At 36.9% G+C, this 21,094-nt stretch overlaps 1 protein-coding gene across 1 annotated transcript in view; it reads right to left on the minus strand.

The window, feature by feature from the left end:
* The window catches only part of LOC139152156 (ubiquitin carboxyl-terminal hydrolase 31-like), a 67,280-nt gene that overhangs the window by 6,695 nt on the left and 39,491 nt on the right, over positions 1-21,094 (minus strand). Inside the window, exons 7-8 of the mRNA XM_070725261.1 lie at positions 13,134-13,256; positions 490-736 (exon numbers count right to left, since the gene is read on the minus strand). Coding sequence (XP_070581362.1) covers positions 490-736; positions 13,134-13,256 — 370 coding nt within the window. The remainder of the gene's footprint in view (positions 1-489; positions 737-13,133; positions 13,257-21,094) is intronic.

The raw sequence follows: 21,094 nt of genomic DNA on the forward strand, positions 1-21,094 counted from the left end.
ATATCAAAGACCTAAGATCATGCTTGGTACACACAAAATTTCAAATTGACCAGACCCCTTGGTCATCAGGAAAAGCCATTTTAAGGTTTTGGTAAAATCCAATATGGCCGCAAGGTCATGTAACCAATTGAAATTTGTAGGGTCGGGTGCAAGAGTACTCATATGTAACTATTAGCCCTGCAAGTTTGAGATTACATCAAGTGGTATTTGAGTTCTAGGTAAGCAAAAAAGTAACGGAAGAAGAACATAAATAAAACATCATTGAAACCCAACATTTGGACTCAAGAGACTGTTGGGGGGGGGGGGGGGGGCTCCTCAAATCAGTGAAAATAGTTTTGACCACATCTATTCTGGCACTGTCTCAGCGTGTTAAATTACCACTTTCAAGTTTCACAGAATTTCAAGATATCCAATTACTGCAAGTTAAAAGCCATATCATATGATGTTCATATATGAAGTTACATGGGCATATATCAATAGGACCCTTACCTGTGTAATGACCACCACTTAGAGTACTGCCAATGTGATTGCATACTGCATATAATTTATAGAGATTGTCTGAGTCACAATTTCGTAGATTATGACTGTTCCGCTTCCAAGGAGACCAACTAGAGAGTGAGCGGAATGTGCTTGAGGCAGCTGCATGTAGGTCTTTCTTCTCAAGATATGGAGACATATCAAGAAGATCCGTTGGAAAATCAATCAGATTTAATAACTTTCTTCTTCTTGTTCCAGTCTGTGAAAAGACAGATATGAAGTTCTGAAAAAATAAATAATCTAGTTTTTGTCATAGTTTAACTCAACTCATAATGTCAAACTCCCAGGGAACCTGTGAACCTAATTTCCAAGCCAACTGTCTATGAAAAATTTCTCAGAAAAAGTATTATCAATGACAATTAAAGCTGCAACCAGCATTAGTGGGGCCCAAGCCGTAAACTTGGTTTCAAGTTCTTGAACTGATGATATGATATGCAAAATTTGAGTTTGGAAAAGTTTTTTAGTTCTTGTAAAGAAGGATTTTGAACATCATCTCATAGTTACCCTAATCGTATTTTTTATGCAAAATTCAATATGGCAGCCAAACCATGCGATCGATCAAATTGCCTTTTGCAAACTTGAAAGAACTTACTCTAAGGATGACATGAGTAAAATTTCAGTTCAATCAGTGTTTTGATTCAGGAGGAGAAGATTTTTAAAGATTAAATTGCGATTTTCACAAAATCTAATATCAATATGGCGGCCGAACCACGTGACGGATCAAATTGAATTTTGCAAACTTAAAAGAACTGGCACAAAGCATGACACAAGTAAAATTTCAGTTCAATCAGTGTTTTGGTTCTGGAGTAGAACATTTTTAGCTCGTATTTGGTATGTATATAAAACACCAAAAAGAGCTTATATGGTGAGTAAGTGGTGTCTGTATGTCTGTCTGTATGTATATGGGTATGTATGTGCAGATGTATGTCCGTCACACGCAAAAGCTCCCATACCGCCTAAGCTACCATCTCAGTATTTGGTGTACAGGTAGATGCAAGGGGTTGAGATGTGACGTTGTTCAAATGAACACGTCAGTGTCAAAAATGTGCAAATGAGGTAAGAAAAAGGGAAATTCTGCAAATGTGGTGGCATGCCAGTGACTGAAACAGGCTACTCAACTGACCTTGAGTCATTTCCTGTCATTGTTTATGAACTATTACATATTAACAGACCTGCTCAAACTCAGGGACGGACCATTAGATCTTGGGAGGGGGTGGTCACAATGAAATTGTGAAAATTTTTTTTACAACTGTAAATTTTCTAAAAAAATTTTTTTCCAAATTAGAAAAGCTGTGCTAATTTTTTATCTGAGTAAATTTTCAGATTTATAATTTTTTTAGTTTGACGCTGTCTGAGGATACAATGTACATCTATATCACTAGCGCAAATAAGATTGCGTGCTGTAACTACAACATCATATGGCCTAGTGATTTATATTGCTGATAGATTTCGTGAAATTTTGCAGATCATCTTTTGACAAGCTGAGAAGCTGTTTGCAAAAAATGTGGTGAAATTTAAATATTTGTGTTTTTAGGCAACTTTGCCCATATTTGATCAAAACATCTATTTCTCTGTAGCAGCATGTCCAACTTTTGTCATTCTTGTGTTTCTGGTTTAAATATTTCTTGTTGTTTTTCTGGTTGTACTGTGCCGAAATCATTGTCATAACATCAAGGTAGAATTTTCCTGCACTGAACAGATAGAAACAACATTTATTGTTGATCTTTGCTACCCATACTGGTATGTACCAATTCTGATCAAATGTGAGCGACACCGTATAGTTGCGGTATTTTTTTTAAGGATGATAAATACTAAATCGATCATTTTTCTGTCGAATTTTCAAAATTCTCTGAGAAAACGCCTTAAAGTAAGGCCCAATGTTGAGATGAGTCGCCAATTCAAGATAAGGAATGGTTTCCATGTAATTCACGATTTTTAAAAATCAAAACAAATGCACGTGGCTATCCTATGTCAAATTGAGAAGCTTTTGTAAACATAGTGGACATATTTGCATCGCTATTTGCATAATCCATCTTGAGTGACACAATGTTGCATAATTTACATAGCGACGTTGTTATCTCCAAAAACCAGGATTACTCCCACCTGTCAACAACAAACCGTAATAATGTTTGTTGAAGCACAGTCCCAAAAGATTGCGGCCAAAAACTATGTGTCGAGTGTTTTACTAGTATGTTTCACGTCTGTCCATACCCGATAGGACTGTAAGACAACAAAAACTGTTCTCCATAAACTTAATGTTACGACTGAAAACAAAAAAATATGTCAGCTTCCGTTAACATTTTACATGTGTGTCGACATGCAAGAAGAAAGTTCCATACTCAAACTTCTTCGATCCTGCTCCGAAAGAAACTACGGCCGACAAAAACCAAAAACCAAAACCCACGACTTTTTCTGGTATATAATGTCGGTCAATACAATGTCTGGCATTCAAAAACTGTTCCCAGAATCCCAACCTACGATGCCGAGCATCAATTATTATGTCCATTTCTGATTATATTTTGTGTACTTGATAAAGCCGACATCCAAAATTGTTCCTGCTCCGAACTAATTGTAACCTAAATAAACAACATGAAACATCTTTTTTTCTAATGCAGTGATTGTGTTTACACACCGGTTGAACTTGGTAAAGTTTGCGTTGTAAGCTTATTATGCACCGTCGTCAGTGCATCTGAACGTAATCACAGTGAATAAAGATTACATCCAAGTACCTCACCAAGGGTTTCAGTGTCGTTTTATTTTGGGAATGGTTGCGATGTCATACAATTTGACAGTCGATCGGGCGACATCCCCTCCCACGAACTTGTATTCCCCCGAAATTGTGCGCGAAAAAAATACGCCAACCTCTCCTCGGACCGATTGGGAAACGTTGGCGGGTAACACATGTTGACTTTTCTACATTACGTTTGAATGACCTTCCTTTGGTTTGTAATCTCCACCAACTGACCAGAGCTGGGAGTAATTAAAAAATACCGCAATTATACGGTGTCGCTCAAATTTGATCAGAATTGGTATATACCAGTATGGGTTACCAATGATCAACAATAAATGTTGTTTCTATCTGTTCAGTGGAGGAAAATTCTATGTTGATGTTATGACAATGATTTCTGCACAGTACAACCACAAAAACAACAAGAAATATTTAAACCAGAAAAACAGGATGACAAAAGTAATTAAGGTCTGAAACTTTAGGTACTGGAGGTCAACTTTAGCAACATGCATAGCAGAAACAAGCCCCTCTTAGTTTGAGTATAGACGGTCTTCGCCCCCTCTACTGTCTATGGTTTCATCAGGTCTGTTAATATGTAACAGTTCATAAACAATGACAGGAAATGATTCAAGATCAGTGGAGTTGGCCTGTTTCTTACTGGCCTGCACATTTGCAGGATTTCACTTTTTCTTACCTCATTTGCACATTTTTGACACTGATGTGTTCATTTGAACAAATTCACATCTCAACCCCTACATCTACCTGTACACCAAATACTGAGACGGTAGCTTTGGCGGTATGGGAGCCTTTGTGTGTGACGGACATACATCCGCACATACCCACAAATATACAGACATGCAAATCAGATGCAAATGAACTGATTCAGCTTATACGATAACCTCACATTGGTATACCAAATGTGAGCTAAAAACCAGACCACGGACCCTTTTTGACCAGACATTCGCATCATATGCATGTACCAATGATCAGATGATGGGCCGGTCAAAGGTCATCTCGATTGTAAAGTATATAATTTACAGTCCAAATTCATGTCCATATGATCTCTTTTAAATATTTCAAATTTTTGTTTGACACAATTTTAAACTTTGGCAAGACTTTTATAGGAACATAAACCAAACAAGAATACAAAAATAATTACATTAACTCGAAAAATTACATTATCGTCGAAGTTGCCATTTCGAATCGAAAACTGGTTTATCACATAGATGAACTCAACCACGCTGAGAAGTGCTGCTGGCCTATCCACTGCTCTCTGTACCTCAATGCAACGGGCGGCAGTTACGAACGAACGATGCCATTTCTGGTTTCAACATGTCAAAGAAGGCGATATTTTAGTGTTGAACCGAAGTACACAACCCATATTTCATTATTTGTACAAAAATTAACACATTCTGTTAATATTCCCGTGGTCACAGACTTGCAATAAACTTTCACTTTTCAGAACAAGTTGCCTTCACAACTCTCCGAGACCCGGGATCAAATTGTTGTTTGACCAAATGTGAAATGTCGGCGAATACATTTTACGAGTCAAAAAAAACAGACAGATAAATAAATTTACGCGAGCCACACAACAAACTGGTTTTAATCATGCTGCTTCAGATAAGGCCACGTTCAGTGATCGTTGTCTGGCTCAGAACCATGACGGTATAGAAAGAAAGACGTCCATGCTCAGAACAAACTTACAAAGCCAGAAATCGGAGTGTAATCACTAACTCTTTTTTTCAACGGCACCGATAAGTTCAGACTGTTTGCTACAAAGTGGTTCAGAGATGTGACCCTTCAAAAAAGTGGGTCACAAGCTTTCCTTTTGATAGGAATGGGTGTAGAGATTTACATGGATGAATAAATGACACCTCTCGTGAGACAAATTTTTGGCCAGTCTACAGCCTGGAAATTACATGGCTAAAAAGTCAGGTCGTGTGGCTGGGACAGTTATCGCTACATAATTTAAATATACATGTTAATGGAGATTTATAATGAGCTGTTTGTTGAAGGCACGATAAAGTTGCTGCTACTCGTCAAAATACGGAAACGTTAGTCGGTACCCACCAAACTTCGTATGGAAACCCTAATTATACATGTAAGCTATGGTTGTGGTAGGAGGTTGAACTCGTCGCTTTGCGATGCTTGGCGTCTTTTTCGTCATTTATTAGATTACTTCTCACAACTTGTGAACAATAAACAATTAGTCCGATAGTATCACGTCTACGTAGCGTTGCAGTGTTTATCTGGGGAACGCAGCAAGCTTATTTACATATGAATTTAGGACATGCCCGATATCAGTAATGACTGCTGACGTCATTGTTTTCGCCCGCTGAAGCCATTTGCTGTAGCGACGTGCCGAAAAGAAAGGCTCCAAAATTGGCGGTTTTCCGCGATTTATTTTATTTTCCTTGGACGTTTTCTTTGAACAACTGTCATTCCCGGTCGACATTATCACTAGGTAACAAAATATGCCCGCGTTTAGGTTAATGCACGTTTAATTATCAAACGCCGTGGCGTCGAAGTAGCAAAACAGGATTTTTGCATTTTTCTCGAATTCAATGTGTGAATGAGGTAGCCTTCTTAGGCACCTCGTCAATTCGCACTCACCAACACTAGCTGCTTGAAATTCACACTGTCCATTGGAAACATAATGAACTCAAAATCCGTGTCTGGGATTTCCTTTATATGCTTTTGTTTTTTGGTATGCGCTCTCGAAGGTGTTAGACTATGGTGCTTTTCAAGGCATTGTAATTTTCACGCCATATAATTTTAATGGAGCTGCCGAGAAGACATGGATTTATTGTCAAGGCTTGTCAATGAACAAATTTCAACCGGAAAGCTTGCAACATGCTCGCTAAAGGGGGGAAAAAACATTTTTTGGAAGGTTCAGCAAAACGCTTGTCACGTGACTCTTATGCAAATAATGACTGTGTACTGTGGTTGGTCGTAGCTCTATATCTGGGCTTTCAGAAAATATATACTTTATTGGGGTTTGGGATGTCTTCAATTGAGAAAAAATTAAAAATCTGAAAGTGTGTAAAAGGTATTTATCATCTTTAAAGATTAAATTGCGATTTTCACAAAATCCAAGATGGCGGCCAATCCATATGACCAATCCAAATTCCTTTCACAAACTTGAAAGACCTAACATGAAAGATGATACATGTGAAATTTCACTTCAATCGGTGTATTGGTTCTGGAGAAGAAGATTTTTAAAGATTAAATTGGTATTTTTCTAAAATCCAATATAGTGGCCAAGGTCACGTGACCTCACACACTTTTATTTGCAAATTCTTAAGACCTTATGCCCTGCTTGCCATACAAAAAATTCTTAAATTTTCTAGAGCCTAGGTTTTCTGGAGAACTCATTTTTAGGTTTTTTGAAAACAATATGGCCGCCAGATCACATGAACATTCAAAATTTGTATACCCAGGTACAAGAGTACTTGTAGGTACCTATTGGCCCTGCAATTTTTTGAGAACCTAACAATGAACGGTGTTTGACTTACGGAAGAAGAAGAAGAAGAAGAAGAAGAAGAGGAAGAAAAATATTGAACTCCAGTAAAACAAATAGGGGCCCAGCCGGTAGGCTTGGGCCCCTAATGAAGCTCCATGAGTGACACAATATGTAAAGATAAGTTAAATTAAAGCTGCAAGCAGCATTGGTGGGGGCCCAAGTGGTTAACTTGGTTTCAAGTTTTTGCGTTAATGATATTATGTGCAAAATTTGAGCTTGGAAAAGTCTTTTGGTTCTTGTAAAGAAGGAATGCGAACATGATCTCATAGTTACTGTAGGTGCCATTGGTAATCGTAAGTTTTACCATAGACCCTAACGAAAAACTCTTGAGGGTCTATGGTTTTACTCAAAATCTAATATGGCGGCCAAACTACTTGACCAATCCAAGTGTCTTTTGCAAACATTTCAAATTTTCCCATACCAAATTGCAAGAGACAACTGATGTGCTTTCTCGGTATGGCTGGTTACTACTGGAATTCTGTCCAAATTTCTCTACAATTACTGAGCCTTTGACTAACTTACTTAAAAAGAAAGTAAAGTTTGTTTGGTCACAACAATGCCAACAGGCATTTGATACACTTACACTATTGTTCTACTCATTGTTGGGACTAGTTCAGGAAAAGGACACACACAAGCACGAAATGCCGTTCAAACAATAAATACCTTCATTACATGGGAAAAACTACAAAATTGATGAAACAATTAACGGAAGAAATTTCAGTTCATGCGTGGAAGAAACTTTGGATATCGTGTTTCGTTTGTCGATACAATTGCCCTCTTCATCGAAGTCAAACCCGTTGGAGTTGACACCATCATCTAGTCTTTTTGAAAGATTTTATGATACCAATGATATTTCTATTTTTACTGGTTGCTTATACGGTAAAGTTGAACATAAGAAAAAACTTGCAGCTCTTCACAATGATCACAAAAGAAAACTTACGTGATAGATATTTGTTGAAAAAAATCTCTTTTCACTTTAAAGGGACATTATTTGTATCTTTTCATGTTTTTTTTTTCTTTTTTTCGATGACTGAAATCCCTGGTCAAATCAATAGGAGACTTAAATTGTGACTATGGACGGCTTCAAAGATATGTAAAACCACCTTCTTGCTCTTTACGGCCAGGTTCAATGTTGGTAAGGGCGTCCGCGCGATTTGAACCAACCGCCATGATTGAACCCCAGCACATGACCAATATCACTACGCATACGTCAACTATCAAAGTACAGCTAGAACGCTGAGCGGCCGTCACCTACACACTAACTTCAACACAATGCATATCGATGAACTCACGGCGCATAAACAAATGCACGTCTCACAAACTACTGTCAAATAGTGAAATAAACAGGGCATTTGCTTGTAAGTTTGATTTTAGTATCGATGACGCGGACTGTGAAACAAATCAAACCATAAACACAATTGGGTCAACGGTAAAACTAAAACGATGTCAGATTGCTGTGGTGATAGTGAAACAGGTACAGAGTTGTGCATTTTCTGTGCATTGATCGTTAGCAAATCTTAGTCAACTTTTAAGATTTTTAGGGCATTTTCTTGCCATTACGTTGGTTCGTTTTACAAACACAACATGATAACTTGTTGAACTTGGAAACATCGCACTCGGACTGAACAGTGCACGGTGTAGCATCTGTGACATCATGACACCGCGCCGAGCAAGTACTGTACACTCAGTGTGACAGAATTCGGACAGGGTAGTAAATTTCGCCTAAAGTCGTTTCGTAAATGACCAGCAATACGAAATCTTATTACCATACCTTTCGAAACTTTATTGTGGTTATTCTCAAACTCAGTTGATACGACGGGAGTGATATTTCGGGGTCAAAGTTGCCAAAGTTTTGACCCCATGTCGATGTCGTAGTAATCGGACTGCAATCCCAGAAATCGGACGTCGTGTTTGGAATGTGATTAGGAGCTAAGTATTGATAATTTGAAACTTCAAACCACCAATTTTAATTTCGATGTGTTTAGAAAACTGTATATAAGAATATTTCATGATAATTAGTTATGTTTAATCCATGGACGACTCAACTATATTTCGACGTGTATAGCGCTAGATATCGGACACGGGCTGCCTCTGTGTGTTGCTTTCGGCACCTTGTATCGTACGGTGTGGCTAACTTCGCTAAGTTTGTTCAGTGAGTATTACTTATAATTGTTTCCATTGGATATTTTGTTTGTATTAGAATCGCACAGGCATTATTTAATAATCAATCAATCAATCTTTTATTACTCAACACACACTGACAGAGAGTGTGGTATGGTACATTTCAGATGAAAGAACAACATGTCCAAAACTGAACACCATCAAATAGATATTAAAATCCAAGTAAATTGAATTGAAGTACAATTTATAACTCTGACTGTATTATTTAATACAAATAGCGAGTATATTTCATCGTACGACATTATTTACCTGTCAAGTTTTACGCGGTAAGTCACTTACTACGTTTACACAATTATGCTAAATATTGTCTGTCCGAAAACTTGTACACTTCATACGTTCATTAAATGTACTTTTTTTCTAGAAACAACTGCGCAGTTTTCGTTAAAACTACATGCAATCGTAGCGAACAATGGAAAGAATATTTTCAAAATCATTATTCTCCTCCACATTCTAAATTCAATGCTAAATAAGGACTTTATTCAAAATTTCAGTTACTGTGACCTGACGGCAATATGTTGACAGTATCACTGACGCGGTGTAAGACGACAATTTGTGACCGCCGCTCGTAGCGAACTCAATAGCTTCTACCAAAAAAACTATCGAAAACGGGACAACAGTGTCACCTGACTTAATATGACGTCACATGACCTGTAAAACGCTACCGATACGGAGCGACGGTGAGTGTAACTAACAGCATGTCATTAAATGTCCGAAAACTGAGGTCGTCCGAAAACTGTCACAGTGAGTGTACTGTCGATTGATACTGCTCGCGATTGGAGTCACCTCTCGACACACAAGATCTGTTCGAATGTTGTTATTCTCTATGCATCGTGTAATTATTTGTATCAGTTGCATCGCATTTGAACCAAAAGTGAGTACATCTTAATGACAGTTGCCTAGACCTTATACGTCGCTTACGGCTTCCGTGCCTCCGACCCACTCCCAAAACAGCCAAAAGTGCGTTTTGCGTAAGTTTAGAAGTGCAGCTGAGCACATTGTGTACCTAGCCCTGCATACAGGTCTGTGTGTTCCCAGCGTCATACGGCATCCTCGCCGTATAACGCCGGGAACACAAAGACCTGTACGCAGGGCTTATTGTGTACCCAGGCGAGGCGGGTGTGCTCGGAAACGAAACTCAGTGCGAGTTTGGAATTAAAGGTGGGTTGTTTTTGGCGGAGAAACTTCACGCCGCAACCGAGGTGCTGCCAGCAATATGGCACAGCCCTGCCACGCAGAGCTAGCTTTCACCCAACAATGTACATGATGTACGTGTCAGTCGCCAAAGCAGCTTCAATCATAGACAGTAGAGGCCCCTCTGTTGTATATGCTTCAATTTCGCGATCACCTCGACAATAACGTGACTGTCTACTGAAGTTTATCCCTTCATTGTACTCTGTTTTGACATTTCTATGCCCACAGGCTTTGGGCAAGTCTACATATGGAGGTACAAACGAGACGAAAAAATCCGCAATTATAGGCCTTGTCCAAGTCGTCGGCTTCTTGCAGCTTGTAGGCATTTGAAATGCCCATTACAAAAATGAGCTCTGTAGCAGCAAAGAATGGTGTATCTAAGAGCAGGATTGGCCGTCAAGATCTCCATGAAAAACTGACCGTCAAAATGTAACTGAGCAAACGGCATCGGTAATAGGGAATCCCGAAACTGCTACACTGCGCTCTCGACTTTCACTTCGTATGGTTTATTTTTTACACGCGGATGCTTACAGCGGCCTAGATAGCAGTTAGCAGTGTGGTCTGATCGTAGGTCAACGGTAGCCCACCATTAACCTCTGACCCAAGGTTTTTCTATATAGTGTACGCAAACGGGATGGAAGTTGTCTATGGGCGACCGTTCTTTAGACATCTTTCAATAAGTCGAACAACATTATCAGCTTCTCGTTTGCAACAATATAAGGTCAAAAGATACAAATAATGTCCCTTTAATGGTAAATTTGAATGTAAGAGAAAACGTGCAGCTATTCACAATGATCACAAAAGATACCTTGAAGTAAAAATACCGCCAATGGCGCTTGGAGATAATGACCGTCTAGTATTATCGGCATTTATCAACAACCCCACTCACTGTGAATTAGACAGACCACAAAGTCAATGTGCAACATATAGCTGAAAGACCATTTTTCACATTGCATTTTTAAGCCCATTTTTATGAGAAAAGAGACATGTATATGTATACGGAGAAAAAAGCAGAAGACATATCTGTAAATGGTTTGTTGAGTGACAATCACCTATGCATCTCTTGAAAAATTTTGTGGTTATAAGGTATAACAGTAGTGTAAGAATAATGTGGTTAGAATAAGTGTAGTAAAGCTAAGTTGTCAGTAATTAAGATTACAAATTATACTCTAAGCTAAGGAAATCTGAATGTAATAAATGTTGAAAGTAGTAATTGAAGCTAAGATAGGAATGAACTGAGTTACTGCAAGGGGGCAAGATGATCTAGTACATGTAGGGCAGCAAAGTCATGGTCATCTTTTTGTCTAATACCTTGTGTAAGTTCATGAACTTTACATAAATCTTGCTATAGATTTGTTGCTAATGGGCAATAACTGTGTTTCAGATCATTTGAGAGCAATCCATCCATGACAGGTTTAAATTGTAATATAGCTTCTATTTAAAGAAGAGAAAATTCTCAAATAATTTTTTGTTCCCTGTAATTTCCTGTGAGAACACAAGGACAGATGCTCAGGACAGATGCTGGTGCTAGCTTGATAACTAACCTAAAACTTGTAACTTCATTGTCAAACCTGTTCACCCCTAATTCCCTGTAAACAGGTCCACACTCACCATTGATAACAATAGGTTTGGGCCATACCATAGTGGTGAAAGGGTTAAGAGACTGTAACATGTGAGTCTGTATATTGACTCAAGGATGTTTACTTTACAAATGCCTAGGGTCATCTCAAATGTGAGAATCTAAAGTATGAAATATGTTTCTTTTATCGCTTTTGATGCCCAAAAGAGCGTGGAAATCTCTGATACTTCCATTCAGTGCATCCTCCATGTTTCTAGCATTCATCTAACGCACATTTCTGTTCCATAACTCATAACAGTCCAAAATGTAGGATTGGTGTACCTTCCAAAAATACACATATGGAAGGCCCCTAAAATCAATTAGTTGAAAAAGGGGGTCAACAATTTTCCATATCTATCTAACCGCTAATCCGTTTGGCACCATTTTTCCGAATTGGAACCTTGACATTAGTCTAAACATCTGTACCAAATATCAACGCAGTTTGTTCAGCAGTTTTTGACTTTTTGTCGTTTACGGAAAATTTTCAATGGACGATATCCCACTCAACCCCTATAACATAATGACGTACGGTCATTTTGTTAAAAATGCTTAATGACTTTCAATAATGTTAAATCATAGTCTATTCAATATACATACCAAGTTTTGTCAATTTTGATCAAGTCAAATCAGATATATAACCCTAATTGGGAAAGTTAATTAAATATGCAAATTTTCATTATCTTTTATGTCATCCCTTAACATCTTTCACAGTTGATATATCTTGGTGTGATCGACATTGTAGAAAATCTCATAAATTTTGTACAGTTGTTGTCAATATATATCCGTTTTTTCTAAAATCACTTATTATGCAAATGAGCTTCAAGCAAGCAAGCAACACCCACCAAAAACTTATCAGTTCTTGCCATTTGCAAACTGAATCTATGTACCAGATTTGATTCTGATCTGATGAGCTGTTTTTGAGACATTGAGCACACAGACAGACACACACACACAGACACACAGACAGACAGACAGACAGACAGACAGACATTGCTGCGACATATGCTCATGTGTGAGAACATGTGAGCAAAAAAACAGTCAACGAAAGCTTTAAACTTTTACTTTTGAATGAGACATACGAATGAAAAGAAAAATACAGGAAATTAATCCCATGCACCTTCATTATAATCTGTTAACCTTGTGCCTGAATGGAAAGAATTTCGTTGCACCTGTCAAAGAAACGGCTCAAGATGGATGAATTGACTGACATATCCAAACCTATATGGCCCCCTGGAGTATTCTGCGGTGGCAAAAAAACACTGCTGTTTCTAATCCAGATAATATAGAATAAATTGTGAGTAAATGAGTAAAAATATTTGGTCGAATTTGCATATTGGTAAAACTTAAAATCTTACCTGTTTAAACCTTTTTAGATGGATGACCAGCACATCTGGTAGCGACCATAAACCAAGTTTCTTTCTTGTTCCATGTTGAAGTTTTTTGCAGTATGGACAATGCCACGCGTCATCACCACTCAACTACGGTACAATTGGAAAACAAAATTTCAACACAATTTCCTAAATTAAACATAGAGTCAATGACATTTAGTTCAAATTTGGTTCGATGAATTAAAAATAGTGTCAATGACACTTAGCCCAAATTTGGTTGGATGTGGCAGGAGAGAGTGAGTGTACATATGGCATTTCATAATTTAGTAGCTTGTATGGGCCTTAGCTTGTAATAATCATAACATGAAGTGCATTTCAACACATATTTATGCATAGTCTATCAAATGCAATGCAAAGTATGTAATGGTTGGCAACTCTACATATAAAACAACATGCAGCCTGGCACATCAAAATTAGTGATACAATCTACTATACCAGGGTAAAGATATCCTCTTGTGATATTTTACTACTGTACAGTAAACCGTCGATTGTCTGAACATCTAGAGGGACTGGCTTTTTGTTTGGATATGCATTTTAGATATGCTATCTTTGGGAGGCAGGGTAATAATTAGGTCAAGTCTCTTTACATTCACACACGGCATGTGCACATAGTCACACATCACCTTCTCACATGATATCATGCGTTCATATAGACACATCTCATGCATATAAATGCTCAAAACTTTGTTCTACATTTTAACTATTTTTCTTTTCAAAATAATTAACAAAAGCAAAATAGTAAAGTACATCATAATGAACTCAAAAATACTTTGAGAATACAAAATAAAGTTCATTATTACATATGTACCACAAATTACCAATCTCTTTGCAGCGAAATAAAGTTGGTATTTTCACAGAAGGAGTTAATATAGTCCCTCTAAACTTTTACATTTCCTCAAAAACCATGAAATTTTGATAACTATTTTAGCTTTTGATTGAGCTAATTATTACTGCTTTTAAATATTTTACTTGTGTTCAGCAAAATATTTTACTTGTTTTGCCGACTGCACAGCATTTTGAAAATCGGCCCGTGCTGTTGACTTCTGAAGATTTGCTGCGGTCTCAACCAAAGATGTCAAAGTTCTCGTCAGGTTTCAAAAACATAGGGCCAAAGTCCCTGAAGCTACTATAGACATGGATACAAAATTAAGTATTTCCTGACTGTATGAAATTATCTCACTAAGGTCATCCTAGGGACTTGTAAACCAAATAGTAAAGCTGTCTGACCAGCGGTTTTGAAAAAACAAGCGACCCAACAGTTGACAGAGCTCTGCTGTGTTATGTAGCGAATAACCTTTTGTGACTCATGTATTGATGAAGAGGCTGGATATCTTTGATTGCTCATTTCAGGATGGCCTGACCAAAAATGGAAAAAAAATTCCTTAAAAATACAGATTTGCATATTTCATCACAATTTTAACAAATCGAAGTTGGGTTATCCCTAGAGACCTGTATACCAAATAACAAAGCTGTCTGACCAGTGGTTATAAAGAAGAAGATTTTTTACCAAAAATGCCTTTTTTTTATGCTAATTTGCATATTTTCAACAATATCAAAAAATTAAAACATAGGGCCAAAGTCCCTGAAGCTACTATAGACATGGATACAAAATTAAGTATTTCCTGACTGTATGAAATTATCTCACTAAGGTCATCCTAGGGACATTTTAACTTTCAAATAACATTGTAAGTGAGTTCTGTTGAATAAGTTGAGACTGTACGTACTCAGAGAAAGCACACTGAAGAGACAAATGTTTGAAACTTAAGAAGTTCAAGGTCATCAAAAGCATTATAAGGAATCATGTTACACTTTCATTGCACTGTTTACACAGATTGCATAATTGCTATAAATAGCACATGAGGAATCTTACAGCCCAGCTTTACCATAAAAACCCTATCACTTTGACCACTCTTTTAATTGACCACTCTATTTTTTTCCTCAAAAAGTAATCTTATTTATCCTTACCAAGTCAACCATAAATGGAAATTAGAACTTTCTCTATCTCTATTTATTTGACCACCCTATCATGACAAACTATTATGAGCAATTTCTTTTCGATAACATAAATGGTGGTTCAGAATATATCAAAGTTGGGATTCAGGAAAGTTGCCTTTACATGTTTTAATCCTCAATTCACGATGAACTGTCAAAAAAGTTGAACTTTCTGATAATTCCACACTAAAATTATTTTGGCTTTGACGATTTCCTAATTAATTCAATTATTTAAAATCATATTAATTATTTTTTTCTGGGTGAATTGATAGGGTTTATACAGTACAAGAATTACATACAATGTAAGTCAAACTTTAACCAAAAATGACAAAAAAATTCCTTAAAAATACACATTTGCATATTTCATCACAATTTGAACAAATCTAAGTTGGGTTATCCCTAGGGACCTGTATACCAAATAACAAAGCTGTCTGACCAGCGGTTATGAAGAAGAAGATTTTTTACCAAAAACACCTTTTTTGGCATTAATTTGCCTATTTTCAACAATATCAAAAAATTAAAAAAAATAGTTTCTCAAAATCATATTTTTCATCTACACAACAAATATCAAATCAGTAAGTACTGCGGTTCTCAAGATATTTGAGTGGACGGACGCCTCACAAACGGACATACATACATACATACATACATACATACATACATACATACATACATACAGACTGACGACGGACGCCGGACGGATACCCATCCCAATAGCTTCTATAGACTATAGTCTATAGTAGCTAAAAAGCGACATAGCGGCCGATATAGCTCCGCTGTGTTTATGTAGAGAATAACTATTTTTGACACATGTTGATGAAGAAGGTGGAAATCTTTGATAGCTCAATGCAGTGGCCAGAAAAAAGTGGCTAAAATAGCTGCCAAAAATACACAATTGAAGATTTCATCATACTTTGAATATATCACATCGGATCATCCCTAAGAACATGTCAACCAAAGCTATCTGATGAGTAGTTTTTGAGAATAAAATTTTCTGACCAAAAATGGCAACAATTGCCCCCCCCCCCACCAAAAAAAAAATTGCAGATTTCATCATAACTTCAAAAGATCAAATTTAGTTCATCTATAGGAACCTGTATACCAAATTTCAAAGCTGTTAGACCAGTACTTTTTGAGAAACATATGTTTTGACCAAAAATGGCTAAAATTGCCCAAAAAATTCAAAATTGCAGATTTCATCATAATTTCAATAAATATCATTTAGTTCATCTATAGAAACCTGTATACCAAATTTCAAAGCTATCAGATGAGTACTTTTTGAGAAACACAGTTTTTGACCAAAAATGGCTAAAGTTGCCCCAAAAATAGAAAATTACAGATTTCATCAGAAATTCAATATATATTACTTAGCTCATCTGTAGAAACCTGTATACCAAATTTCAAAGTTTTCAGACCAGTACTTTTTAAGAAACACATTTTTTGACCAAAAATGGCAAAAATTGCCCAAAATTACAAAATTGCAGATTTCATCATAATTTCAATAAATATCATTAAGGTGATCTGTAGGAACCTGTATACCAAATTGCAAAGATATCAGATGAGTAGTTTTGGAAATACACATTTTTTGACCAAAAATGGCAAAAATTGCCCCAAAAATACAAAATTACAGATTTCATCAGAAATTCAATACATATTACTTAGTTCATCTATAGAAACCTGTATACCGAATTTTAAAACTATCAGACCAGTACTTTTTGAAAAATACATTTTTTGACCAAAAATGGCAAAAATTGCCCAAAATTACAAAATTGCAGATTTCATCATAATTTCAATAAATATCATTAAGGTGATCTGTAGGAACGTGTATACAAAATTGCAAAGCTATCAGATGAGTAGTTTTGGAAATACACATTTTTTGACCAAAAATGGCAAAAATTGCCCCAAAAATACACAATTACAGATTTCATCAGAAATTCGATATATATTACTTAGTTCATCTATAGAAACCTGTATACCGAATTTCAAAACTATCAGACCAGTACTTTTTTAGAAATACAATTTTTGATCAAAAATGGCAAAAATTGCCTAAAAAATGCAAATTTGCATACTTCTGCACAATTTGAACAAATCTGAAATAGATCATCCCTAGGGACATATGTACTGAATATCAAAGCTATCTGACTGGTACTTTTGAAGAAGAAGATTTTTAAAGATTTTTTTACCAAAAATGACAAAAATTGCCTTAAAAATACAAATATGCAAATTTCACCACGATTTGAACAAATCTGACTGAAGTCACCCTAAGTTAATTGTATATTAAATTTTAAAGCAATCGGACAAGCGGTTTCAGAGAAGAAGATTTTTTTACCAAAAACACCAAAAAATGCCCCAAAAATACAAATATGCAAATTTCACCACGATTTGAACAAACTGAAGTGAGGTCACCCCAAGTGAAGTGCATATAAAATTTCAAAGCGATTGGACTTGCAGTTTCAGAGGAGAAGGCAATTGCTGTGTTAGCGCTGGGTTTGGAAAGCTGTTAGCCACTGTGGCGAATAGTTTCAAATTTTATTAGCCACAGACAAATTTTATTAGCCACACACTTTTACGAAAACAAAGCTTTCTATAATGCTATAATCTCCAATGTCGGTTGCATGCACAAGAATAAACTATCAACACATCAACCTTGTATCCAATTGTCTTCATTTTAACAGTGGACCCCGATGTAGCCCTGCGTACGATGCTGTATGTACCGCTACAGCTAATCGCCCCGCTCACCACAAAGCGAGTGGAGCGGGGCGATTAGCTGTAGCGGAACACACAGCATCGTACGCAGGGCTAGACCCCGATGCAAATTGACAGCAGCACGCAACGTTGAGACCACGATTAAAATGAACTGCAACACGGAAGGTTGGGACCGCGATGCAAATCAACAGCATGACAGCAACACTGAACGTTCGGACTGCGATTAAAATAGAAGTTTGGTTACACGTAATTACCGTACATTCCATCAGTAGGCCTACACGTAGTGTCTTTGTCACGTCATACAAGACGTCGCGTAAATGTGGCACAGACGTTCGGAACGTCATCAAACGACACTTCCACATGTAGTCTTAATTACGTGTAGTAATTTTTAGATTTTCTTGGTGATTTGCGGGAATTTAGACAGGAAATCTCGTTAAGTACTAGTATGAGTATCATTGTAAATTAGCAAACATCTTTGATATCAGAAAATTCCGTAGAGTTCACCTGCATAAAGACGTACGTGCTATGATTTCCTGACATAAATGAAATGTTGTCCAATTCAACTTTTTACCTGAAGCTGTCACAAAAATTTCCGTAAACCTCATAAATAACTGTATTACAAAAAATCGGTAAATTTAATGCGAGGATACAACGAGCTTGAATAGTCCTCGCGTAGAGAAATTAATTGTTTCTTAAAACTTTGACGAATTTCGTATGTTTCTGAAAAAAAAAACAGCAAAATCAACCCAAAAAAATCACAACTGAGCATGGATACGCGTACACCACTGTGTGCCTTCAGACGTACACGTAATTATATTATAACCTCTCTAATGAACAACAACACGGAACGTCGAGACCGCGATGCAAATCGACAACAACACGGAATGCGTCGCTGGGATAGCGATTTTGCAATAGGGGACCATGAGGACCGCCATGCAAATCGACCACCATTAAAATAAGACCTCGATTAAAATGCGCAACAAGGAACGTCTAGACCATGATGCAAATAAATTTCAACACCGAACTTTGTGACCACGATTAAAATGCGTGTGTCTGCTGTAGCAAAAGTTTCAATTCTCGCGAGTGTTCGCTTTGCTTGCTGTACACTAGACAAAATGACGTCAAATTTATCGCGAGACTAGGGCTCGATTGCGTCTGCCTGCATTTTCAATTCTCGCGATAGTCATTTATGTGCATGCTGTACACTATACAAATTGACGTCAAATCTCTCGCGAGACCTGGCTCGACTGCGATTGCGTACGTCGGAGAGAACAATAAGGAAATAGATATAGTTTTTTCGCGAATCGCCGAAAGAGAAGCGCAGATCAACAAAAGACTAAAAAACCCCATGTTTTTGCTTATTTTGCAAAATTTTTTCAACAAAAATCACTTTCGCCACTGTGGCGAATTAGGATCGATTTTCTTCGCCACTGCTGATTTCAATTCGCATTTGCGAACGTGGCGAATGGGCAGCGCGAACACAGAATTGTTGACGGACGACGACGACGACGGACGACGACGACGACGGAAAATCAACCTATTTGATAAGCTCCGCGTCGCTGACAGCGGAGCTAAAAAAATAGTTCTCAAAATCATATATTTTATCTACACAAACAAATATAAAATCAGTACGTACTGCGGTTCTCAAGATATTTGAGTGGACGGACGCCTCACAAACGGACATACATACATACATACATACATACATACATACATACATACAGACTGATGGCGAACGCCGGACGGATAACCATCCCAATAGCTTCTATAGACTATATTAGTCTATAGTAGCTAATAAAGGAGAGTTTTACATTCTAAAATAAACAAGACTTGCTTATCAAGATTTACGTAATAAAAACACAGCATATCTGTCAGGTTGTAAAGAATCTTCAGCTGCTTATCTTTATCAGTATTTTCATCCAATTAACCAAGCACAATTTAACTTTCAAATTAACATTGCAAATAAGTTCTGTTGAATAAGTTGAGCCTGTAGGTAATCAGAGAAAGCACACAGAAGAGACAAATGTTTGAAACTTAAGAAGTTCAAGGTCATCAAAAGCATTATAAGGAATCATGTAACACTTTCATTGCACTGTTTACACAGTTGCATAATTGCTATAAATAGCACATGAGTATAGGATAAAGCCCGAGTAGGAGGGCTCTTCTGGTATATAAAGTCCAACCCATCGATAAAATGTCGAGGCCGCAGGCCGAGACATTTTATCGTAGGGTTGGACTTTATATACCAGAAGAGCCCGAGTACGAGGGTTTTATCCGACTTAAAAACTATCGCCCCTAACTGATATATTTTCGTTTTCAATGTGTTTACGTCAACCGTCCCCTTTGTCAATGTAACATGTTTAGGATATGAATTAAAACTTTTATTTGTGAAATAGCCTTCCAATGTAATGGAACATTCTATAAATGCCCTAGGGCACATTATATAAATGCCCTAGGGCACAGCAGAATTTGTATTGCAGCTGGTTTCCGCTGTGTTACCAAATTTGAATATTAAAACGTACCAGATGTCTACAGAATATGACATGTTCACTTTTGATTGGACAGTACTTTACTACGGCGCTGTCATTCGTTTCTGGAATTTGGTGACCAAGGCTTTACGAGTAGATAAAACACCCTGAATTGAGCACTCTGATTGGTCAATCAACAGTAGATAGTTTTTAAGCAATCTTACAGCCCAGCTTTACCATAAAAACCCTACCACTTTGACCACTCTTTTAATTGACCACTCTATTTTTTTCCTAAAAAAAGTTATTTTATTTTATCCTTACCAAGTCAACCATAAATGGAAATTAGAACTTTCTCTATCTCTATTTATTTGACCACCCTATCATGACAAACTATTATGAGCAAATTTCTTTTAGATAACATACAGGGCACAATAAATGACGGTTCAGAATATGTCAAAGTTGGGATTCAGGAAAGTTGCCTTTACATGTTTTGATCCTCCAAGATGGTAAGCATTTCACTATGAACTGTCAAAAAAGTTGAACTTTCTGATAATTCTACACTAAAATTATTTTGGCTTTGATGATTTCCTAATTAATTCAATTATTTAAAATCATATTAATTATTTTTTCTGGGTGAATTGATAGGGTTTATACAGTACAAGAATTACATACAATGTGAGTCAAATTTTGACCAAAAATGACAAAAAAATTCCTAAAAAATATGCATTTGCATATTTCATCACAATTTGAACAAATCTAAGT

Source organism: Ptychodera flava, chromosome 15 (genome assembly GCF_041260155.1).
Source record: "Ptychodera flava strain L36383 chromosome 15, AS_Pfla_20210202, whole genome shotgun sequence".
In the NCBI taxonomy this organism is placed as follows: domain Eukaryota; kingdom Metazoa; phylum Hemichordata; class Enteropneusta; family Ptychoderidae; genus Ptychodera; species Ptychodera flava.